The following is a 10,011-nucleotide window of genomic DNA, read 5'->3' as shown; positions in this document are numbered from 1 at the left end:
CAAAAAATGGCTATAAAATTTTTGAACGCTTGCCATGTTTTAAAACTAATTCAAAACAGTACAGTTTATCACAATATACACTCACCGGCCACTTTATTAGGTACAATAGTAAAAGGTCGGACCCCTTTTTGCCTTCAGAACTGCCTTAATTCTTTGTGGCAGACTTTCAACAAGGTGTTGGAAACGTTCCTCAGAGATTTTGGTTGGTTATTTGAGGTTCTGTTGCCTTTCTATCATCTGGAACCAGTCTGCCCATTCTCCTCTGACCTCTCACATCAACAAGGCATTTTCGTCCACACAACTGACCGCTCACTGGATATTTCCTCTTTTTCGGACCGTTCTCTGTAAACCCTAGAGATGGTTGTGTGTGAAAATCCCAGCAGATCAGCAGTTTCTGAAATACTCAGACCAGCCCGTCTGGCACCAACAACAACGCCACGTTCAAAGCCCCTTAAATCCCCTTTCTTCCCCGTTCTGATGCTCGGTCGGCACTTCAGCAAGTTGTCTTGACCACCTCTACATGCCTAAATGCACGGAGTTGCGGCCGTGTGATTGGCTGATTAGCTATTTGTGTCAACAAGCAACTAAACAGGTTGTACCTAATAAAGTGGCCGGTGAGTGTATATTTAATACGCTTTATTTCAGTAGTCGTCTGGACTTATCATTAACGGTTAAGCCTGTTGCCATTCACTTATGTTAGTTTGTTTATCTGGAGCTCTATAAGCAAGATCTTATATAAACTTCTATGAACTTGTATTAAATATAACTGGAATGCTGCCGGCTCTCTTTGTCAGTTCTTGTTTTTATTGAGCTGAGTAGTTCTTGCAAAGAATAATAAGTAAATAACAGATACTGCAGCAGCCACTACAATGCTTTGTTTTGGAAATGTTATTAGTATCCCTACTCCTACCACAGCAGCTAGCCCTGTCCCTACTTTCCTGACCATTCCTGATGCAGCTTCTGTGATAAAATAGCTCACTTTTTCATTTAATATCTCTTGTAATCTTCTTTTCTCCTCTTCAGTTTTCTGTTTCCCATTCTCAAACGTCTAAGCCCTCTTGTATTTCTCATTAGTGTAATATTTCCTGGATAACTCCCCAACTTTCTCAATCAGCTTTGAGACCTGATCACGGTTCTGCATGTCTCTGCTGTTAAATGAATGGTATCTGCCCTCACATTTCTGGACGAGATGTTTTAACTGCTCGCTTTGACTCACATACTGATCTACAGAAAAATCCAACTGGTCTGCATGAGTAAAGAGTATGATGGTGTGCTTTGAGGCTTCTTCTCCAAAGTTCTCCTGAATCCACTTCACAGAGTTCCTCTCCTCTTCAGTGAATCTCACATCCAGTCTGACCACCAGCAAGAACACATGAGGACCAGGAACTGACATCTCCACACACCTCTCTATTTCAGCTTTCAGAGCTTCTCCAGTCAGTGATGTATCACAGAGTCCTGGAGTGTTGATCACTGAGATCTTTCTGCCCTCCACTGTTCCTTCATGTCTCTCACACTTCATGGTCACAGGCTTAGGTGACATGTCTGCCAGAAAGGCCTTTCTGCCCAGGATGGTGTTCCCTGTTGAGCTCTTTCCTGCTCCAGTCTTTCCCAGCAGCACAATCCTTAAGGAAGCATCTGGAAAACAAAACAATAGAAGTTTTACATGTTTTTAACCAGTGTCACAGGGTTTTTAGCATCGGAAAACTTGTCCTCTTCATTCACTAAACATACAAAATATACAGAATCTAGCCTTTATTAAGGTGTTCATCCATTATCACATCCCATACGTATCACTTTCTGATCATTTTAACTTTTTTCCTTGCAAGCAAAAAAGTTGTATGTACCATCTGTGGAACTGTGTGGATGTGTTTCGTTGTAAGTGTAAACAATTAACTTTATTATTATTATTATTAATTATTTTTGTTTGTTGTTGTTGCACTGTACTGATCAGTTATCGCCTGGCATGGTACACTGTAAAAAAAAGGCTTGTCAGATCGATTAGTTCTTCAGAGTCGCTGCTGGACTGAGAAAATGTGTTAAATACTATGGCTGGCACTGCTATTTTAAACTCTAAAAAAAGTTAGATTTTATTTTGTTGCAGTGTTTCAGCGAATCCTCATAATATTGAAGGTGCCTTGGTATAAAACATTCCTCACTTTACTTGGAGCTGACAAATACAAATTATAAGCTCTTATACTGGGGTTACAATGCTGTGGAGGCAGCCGTGGGGGTGTGCCACTCTCTTGATCACAGAAGCTTAGTTATGCAGATTTTCATTTGAGGCTAAAATTAATTTTAGAGCTTCAATGCTGGTCATAAGTGATCACGCTCTGCATTACACAAACTAGTGAGTCTGTTGTATCTTAATTCCCATCTTCATCGACAGTGCCGAGCTGCCATTCATCTCTGCAACTACAGCTCCTCATCATCTCACTTGAGAACTCTCTGATTGTTCTGTCTGAAGAGGCAAGAAGTCTTGGTGTGACTCTGGATGGCCAGTTATCGTTCTCAGCTCGGATCGTGAACCTGACTCAGTCATGCAGGTTTCTCCTGTACAACATTCATTGGAATCGACTCTCTCCCACTCGAGAGCCCATCCTGGTGAAAGTTCAGTCTGTCAGCTCAAGGCTTGACCACTGCAACTCGCTCTTGGCTGGTCTTCCCATGCAGGCCATCAAGCCTCTGCAACTCATCCAGAATGTGGCAGCCTGGCTCGACTTCAATCTGCCCAAGTTCAGCCACGTCACCCCACTGCTGCGCTCCCTTCACTGGCTTCCTGTAGCTGCATCAGATTTAAAACCCTGATGCCTACAGAGCCAAAAACAGACTATCCCCTAACTGCTAACGACAATGGTCATAACCCAAACTTGAGCCCTTTGAGCTTCAAGTACAGTTTGGCTTGACCTGCCATCCTTCAAGATGCAGAAGACAAAAATCAAGACTCTTCTCTGTCTGGGCACCCATGTGGTGGAACAAAGGCTGTCAGAAGTTAAGTGTTTACTGAAACATATTGTACTGCACTACTCTGCGTTTAACTCTGTTCCTTATCCTTGTCCAGTATCTGAGCTCTGACCGGCTTTCTCTCTAACCTACTTGTCACTAACAAAGCTACTTTCTCTAGATAGACAGATTCTTGTAAGTCGCTCTGGATAAGAGCGTCTGCTAAATGCTGTAAATGTAATGGAACTGTGCCACTCACAAAATTGAACAGATACAACTCATGGTATCATGGCTGAATGCTTTGACGGTCTAAATGAAAATGCAAGGAGGAAAAAGGTTTTTTTTTTTGTTTGTTTTGAAGTAAAACTACAAGTGTACAGTCACAATTATACTCCAGTAAAGTCCAGTTCAAATCTTTCAAAAAAGAACTTTAGTAAGTAACTGGAATCACTGCAGCATTTTTCACCTATAGGATTAAAAATTTAAAAAACTGAATTAATGATCATATTAACAGTTATTTCCAATGTTGCATTGATATAAATATATATATATATATATATATATATATATATATATTTAAACGTATTTGTTTTCTTTTTTTGCTACTCAATGTTCTACTACTGTCTATTTATAAGCACCTTTTCTTAATCTTATGATTGGAAACACTGTTTACTGTACCCCGAGCAACATAACTGAACATACATAACAGACTGCTTTTTATTGCCTGACTACTTCATCTGAAGAACCTCAAGAATGAAAGACTGAAGGCAAGCTAATCATATCTTGTTTATTTGTAACTACCAGTTTATATGCATCACCATGAGAGCACTTCACTCACCTGGATCATCTCCAGTTCCTCCTCCAGTTTCTGGATGATCTGCTTTGCTCTGAGCTCCATCAACTTTTGTGGTGGCTGTTTTTACCGTATGGATTTTGTCTGCTGTTGTCTGTTTCATGTCCTCTTCTTTTTTTGTCTCCTCCATGTTTGGTCTCCTCTCATCTTCTCCTCTCTTCATTTTGTCCTCCTGTCTTCCTGTCTTCTTGTTGCACGTTTGTTCTTCATTCTTTCTTTCCTCCTCTTTTTTCTCTTGTGCCTCTTCTTGTAAGACTCTCTTTCTCTGAACAGCCTTGTACATGTCATAGGTGTAACACTGACCCCTGTTCTGTTGGACCGTGGTCTCGATCTTCTCCAGGAGCTTAGTGATCTGAGCAGGATTCACCTCTTTCTTACTGTTCATCACATGATAACCAGCTCCACAGTTAGTAATCAATTCAAGAAACTTGGCATCCTGGGAAAATTTCATCCACTGTCTGTTTGCCATTTCTTCTCTCCCAGTGAAGAGCACCATGGTGAACTTCAGAGCTTCTTCTCCAAAGTTCTCCTGAATCCACTTCACAGTGTTCCTCTCAACCTCTGTGAATCTTCTCACTCTGACCACCAGCAGGAACACATGAGGGCCAGGAGAAGACAGTGAGATACACCTCTCTAGTTCAGTCTTCAGCCGGTCTGTACTGAGAGTTGTGGTGTTGATTGCTGGAGTGTCGAGGACTGAGATGTTTCTGTCCTCCACTCTTCCTCTCTGTATCTCACACTCAGTGGTTTCAGTCTCTCTGAAAGCTTCTTGTCTTAATATTGCGTTGCCTGTTGCACTTTTTATAATGCCAGCATTTCCCAGTAGCACCATCCTAAGATCCTTAGACACTGCACACGAAGTAAAAATAAATAAATAATTAATATGTCAACATGTAGCATTTATATTCAAATGAACCAAAAGCAGCAAGAACTTATTGCAAATAACTCAATATTATGTCTATATTAAAACATACTTTTACTGTAAAGTACTGACCAAAGGTCAGTAGAGGAAACCCCTCACATATTTAATTTGCAGTGAAAACAATCATTAAGCACACATTATTATTCTTTTTTGTGTCAGGAAAAAAAAAACATATTTATAAAATAAGACAGAAGCCTGAACAACTCTTTATAACGTTACATTTATCCATATTTAGTGTGCCCACTCCATACCTTTTCTATAGCTTCCATTATTTAAAACAGACTTGCTATCAGTTTTTAAAATCTGCAGGGATATTTTTCCACACTTCCAAAGTTCAGTCTTAGAAGTTGGTTTAACATTTTCTGCTTTTCACAATCCAAGTAAACCCAAACCCATTCACAGGTGTTGAGGTCTGGACTCTGGGGCGGTCAGTCCATCGTTCAGCTTCTTTGTTTGATGCGTCCGTCTCCTTTTCTCAGTGATGTTCTTCTTGATCAGCTACACGTCCTTTCAGACCCACAGCTCTGAGTGGTCTTCTCACAGTGGAAGGATGGACAGAAACACCTGTGGATGTTTTCAGATCTGAAGCAGCTTGATGTTCTCCTCCTTCTCAGAGATCAAAGCTTTCAGTGCTGCTTATTCGATGGGGGCAGTTTGGTGGTCTACCAAGTCTTGTATGGTTGTTAGGAGTTTCATCTGTAGTTTTAAATAATTTTTGAGTTTGAGTTTAGTTTAGTTTTTTTTCCACTTATTTTCCATTGACTTTCTACTTCCTTATGCAAATGCATTTTCTTATGTTTGATCTTCTCAGAAATACCTCTTGAAAAATGACTTGACCTTAACAGCCGTTTTCACTGGAAACCAAATAAACGAAGGGTCTCCCATTCTGATATTCCACAGTACTGTATATAGTAATTTAATAAGACTGATCTTACCTGAAGGAGTTAGTGACATTTTGTAGCTACAAATATGGTTTTATTTGTCCTTTCCTGTTCTTTGCACTCTGAAAGTGTCTCTCATGTTCTGTAAATGGAATGAGAAGATATATAAAAGCACTTCAGTTATGCCTTTCCATAAGTATTTCCATAAACAAGAATGATGTCCCTTGTGTATCGATTTATTTTGCATTCATCATTATCAACGTTCAACCTGAACCCAACTATCTCTTTAACACCTGTATTGTAGCTTTTTCATGTGAGTAACTTAACTCAGTACATACATGAACAATTATAATATTTCCCATTCCCTCTTAACACCCTATAATTCAGATTTCTTTTTATGGAAAAATACAAAGTTTTTCCTGTGAAAATTGATATTACCACCTTCATTTTTACTTAAAAATGTACTTCCTTGCATCTTACTGATTACCTGATAGAAATGTAATTGTAACCTAATCTAAAGAATTACTATTTTCAGTAATGTAATCTGATAACCATCTGCTACTTTTGGCTTACTTGTCTTTACGTATAATTTAATAAGACAAAATAAATAAATGAGACTTTATCATAAAGTCTTTTTTTTAACATTTTGTTTTATAAAATATTTTAGGTGATTTATTGTCTGCTCTTTATTTGACGGTTGTACTTCCATTTGAAAATTGGGTACCTAGAACTACAGATAAGGTGGGGACTTGAGAAGCTTAAGTGACCCTTATTAGTCCCACAATGGGTACATTTCACCCATCTATACAGTGAATCACCACATACACACTAGTAAACGCACACACACACACTAGGGGGCAGTCAGCACACTTGTGCAGAGCCTTGGGCAGCAGGTAGGGGTTAGGTGCCTCGTTTAAGGGCACTTCAACCATATCCTGTTGGCTCAGGTGATCTTCTGGTCACAGGGCCTGTTCCCTAACCTCCAGCCCATGACTCCCAAAGTAAAAATAAACGGTACACTGAGACTAAAACAGAGAATTATCCACTTCATTGAGTTCAACAACTATGCAAATGCATTTCATTTGAAAGCTACACTGCTCTTCTGGCGCAATTTGTTAAAAATCCATTGCTTACCAAAACATCTTCTTTTGAGACACCTACTCATCAAAATGTATTATAACCCCAATTCCCAAAAAGTTGGGATGCTGTGCAAAATGTAAATAAAAACAAAATGCAGTGATGTGCAGGTGATTTAAATCCTATATTTAATTGAAAATAGTACAAAGACAACAAATCAAATGTTGAAACTGAGAAATTTTAATGTTTATTAAAAATATATATATCACATTTTGAATTTGATGTCTACAACACATTCCAAAAAAGTTGGCAGGGGGCAACAAAAGGCTGATAAAGTTATGTAATGCTAAAAAAAGAGAAGAAAAAAGAAAAAAAGTTGATTGGCAACAGGTAAGTAACTTCAGTAGGTATAAAAGAGCATCTCAGAGAGGCGGAGTCTTTCAGAAGTAAAGATGAGGAGGGGTTCATCACTCTGTGAAAGACTGCACAATCAAATAGTGCAACAATTCAAGAATAATGTTTCTCAGTGTAAAATGGCAAAGAACTTTTGCTTTTCATCATTTTCAGTATAAAATAACATTAAAAGATTCAAACAAACCAGAGAAATCTCTGCATGCAAGGGACAGGGGCATAAACCAGTATATGCTGGCCGTGATCTTTGGGCCCTCAGATGGCACTGCATTAAAAACAGACATGATTATGTAGTGGAAATCACATCATGGTCTCAAACATTCCTGAAATCCACTGTCTGCATCTACAAATGCAAGTTAAAACTCTAAAATGCAAAGAAGTCATATATAAACAGGATCCAGAAATGCTGCCTCCTTCTCTGGGCCTGAGCTGTGAAGGCAGCATCAATGCTGAATGAAATGACTTATTTTCCAAAGAAGGCCTTGTGTATTTCTGTCAAATCTATCAAAATGACAAATGTAGGCATTGTTTGCATGTGTATGGTTTTATTAGAATCCTGAAGGAAACCACCCCTGTTTTTATAAAGTACCTGTAATCTGACTGCTATCTTTTTTTACTGTAATTACAGTTAAATTTTTTTTTTTATCATGATTATGTAACATGGTTACATGTATTTCATTACTACCCACCCCTGGCTCTTGCCAATGTCATACTTGGCTTTCTAATAAGGGTTTGGCCCCACATTCTCTGTGTATTTCTAAACATATATTCATACGGGTGACAGCAGCATTAAGCAACACACTAAAGTTTTGTTTAATTGCGTAGCTCAAAGAAAGTCACATTGTGTCCTGACCGTAATGAAGACCTGTGCTTGTTTGAGTTTGTTAGTAATAATAGCCTCGCAGCTTCTGTGCTAATCTAAAATTTTGTGTTAATTTGGAAATGATAGTTTTGGTAATTAATTATAGTAATTAAAACCATTATTTTAAGTGAAAGATCATTTTAATGGTGGCTTTTTCAGTTCAAAGGACAGTCTTCAAAGTGAAGTACAGGCCAATAAAGGAGTGCTAATCAAATAGAGGTCACACCAAATCCTGCTTTGCTATTCCATCTGCACCCTTATCTTAAATGACACCGCAGTCTTGCCCTGTAGCAGTTTAACTGCCTTTCACTCAGTGCTGTGTTACAGGAAACTGTGGTCGTTGGTACTTAGCAAAGTTCCCAACAGAGACTGTATTACAGAAGCATATGAAGTCTGTTTTAACAAAGAGATATAATTACATGCAGAACATTTTATAAAGCTAGAATACAGTGTTCCCTCGCCACTTCGCGGTTCACCTTTCGCGAACTCTGTGCATTGCGGGTTTTCAAAAAATATTAATGGGAAAAATGTATCGCGGATTTTCGCTACTTCGCGGCTTTTCTGCGGAACTTTGATGAATTTTTACATTAAAAATTAAAAAATATATTAAAAATATTAATTCTAACAATAAAGGAATGTTATATATCTAAATAATATAAAAGTGTATAAATACTTAAATAAATATAGCGTCCCTACTAGCGGATTTTCATTTGTCACGGGTGGTCCTGGAATGTAACGATAAACGAGGGAACATTGTATATACATTCAGAAAGTCAGGTTCCAAAACATTGTTTTGGGTTTTATGTTCATGTTTACAACATCTTTATAAATAGGCATTATAATGCATTATTAAACCTGACATTATAACATTATGTGCTTGCTTTATAAAGTGTTTTGCATGTTACTACAACTACTTATATGCAATTACACAAGCTTACGCCAGGCATTAAAAGATATGCTGTATAATATATAACACATTATAGATGCATTTATATAGCATTATGAACACAACATTCATAGGTAGTTTGACCCAGTTGGGCAGCCAGTTGTACATTTTGGGAGTGATGGAATAAAATGGACATTTCTAATAATCAAACTTGGTCATTTAAAGAGAACATCTTTGATAATGCATAGCACAGGATCACATATTTTGTGTGGAATGCACTTATAACTTTGATTCATGTAAATACCTTTCATTCAATGGAAAGTACCAGGTCTCTGCAGAAACCGCCACAAGCTGAAGACCTTGAATGAACTTTGTCTGAACTTCCAAAGCACAGCTAGGCCACGTTGTGTAATGCCTACCACACACTAGAAGACTCTGAGAAGAATTTGTAAAGACTTTTGAAAGACTACAGTCTGACACCCTCTCATATTGAAAGACAGTATCATGGTTTTTAGTCACAGACTATGATTTTAAAAAGACTGAGAATCTGGCAAGGTCACTGCACGACTGCAACTAGGGTTTTGAGTTTACCTCCCATCATGCACCTGGTGGAAGTTTACAAGCGGACAAACTCTGTAGTGGTAGAGATGGGAAAAATACATTGGCTGGACATGTAAAGATCTGGGGCTCAACTCGGCTCACTATAGTTCCGCAGATCATCACCCAGAATTTTATTAATTCACCTGTAAAATGTGCAGTTACTTTTTTATTTAGCATGAAAATTTACAGATCAACACAACCTGCAGTGATTCAGCGTCATGGACTGGGTGTTATGAACTAAACCATAATAAACAAAATAAGAAGCCAGTGTAACAGGAAGAAAAAAACATTGATGATTCTTCAGTAGTGCCACTGTTAAAGTCCTTTGCACTTTTAATTTTAATATTAAAACAGACAGTTTACATTTTTAAGGAAATATGATCATCGTTTTAAAGTGGAGCAGGTTTTCTTTTTTTTTACAGAGATTTCAGCCACTCGCACAGGCATTTCCTCCCTTGCTCTCTCTCTCTCTCTCTCTCTCTCCCTCTGTCTCTGTCTCTCTCTCTGTCTGTCTTTGTCCCTCTCTCTCTGTCTCTCTATCTGTCTCTCTCTCTGTGTCTCTATCTGTCTCTCTCTGTC

General features: G+C 38.3%; 2 protein-coding genes across 2 annotated transcripts in view; both read right to left on the bottom strand.

The window, feature by feature from the left end:
- Positions 1-1,048: 1,048 nt before the first annotated feature.
- Positions 1,049-2,911, bottom strand: LOC119264675 (GTPase IMAP family member 9-like). The gene is made up of 3 exons (XM_037543299.1): positions 2,868-2,911; positions 1,940-1,971; positions 1,049-1,635 (listed from the first exon to the last, which is right to left on the bottom strand). Exons 1-3 carry the CDS (start codon positions 2,909-2,911, stop codon positions 1,049-1,051), a joined length of 663 nt encoding a protein of 220 aa, XP_037399196.1.
- Positions 2,912-3,770: 859 nt separating this feature from the next.
- LOC119264674 (GTPase IMAP family member 7-like) overlaps positions 3,771-10,011 on the bottom strand; it is a 31,063-nt gene continuing 24,822 nt past the window's right edge. The window contains exon 2 of the mRNA XM_037543298.1: positions 3,771-4,642. Within this exon, the coding sequence (XP_037399195.1) occupies positions 3,771-4,642 (872 nt within the window). The remainder of the gene's footprint in view (positions 4,643-10,011) is intronic.

The sequence above is a fragment of the Pygocentrus nattereri genome, chromosome 12 (genome assembly GCF_015220715.1).
Source record: "Pygocentrus nattereri isolate fPygNat1 chromosome 12, fPygNat1.pri, whole genome shotgun sequence".
Classification (NCBI taxonomy): Eukaryota; Metazoa; Chordata; class Actinopteri; order Characiformes; family Serrasalmidae; genus Pygocentrus; species Pygocentrus nattereri.
The sequence above is the reverse complement of the archived record's forward strand: the minus strand, read 5'-3'. Positions and strand labels throughout refer to the sequence as shown.

Coding starts and splice junctions, on each gene's coding strand:
- LOC119264675 (XM_037543299.1), bottom strand. CDS start 2,911: ATGGCAGGTCAAGCCAAACTGTACTTGAAGCTCAAAGGGCTCAA. Junction 1,972..2,867: donor TTGAAGCTCAAAGGGCTCAA/GTTTGGGTTATG, acceptor TTTTTTTTACAG/TGTACCATGCCAGGCGATAA. Junction 1,636..1,939: donor GGCGATAACTGATCAGTACA/GTGCAACAACAA, acceptor TTTGTTTTCCAG/ATGCTTCCTTAAGGATTGTG.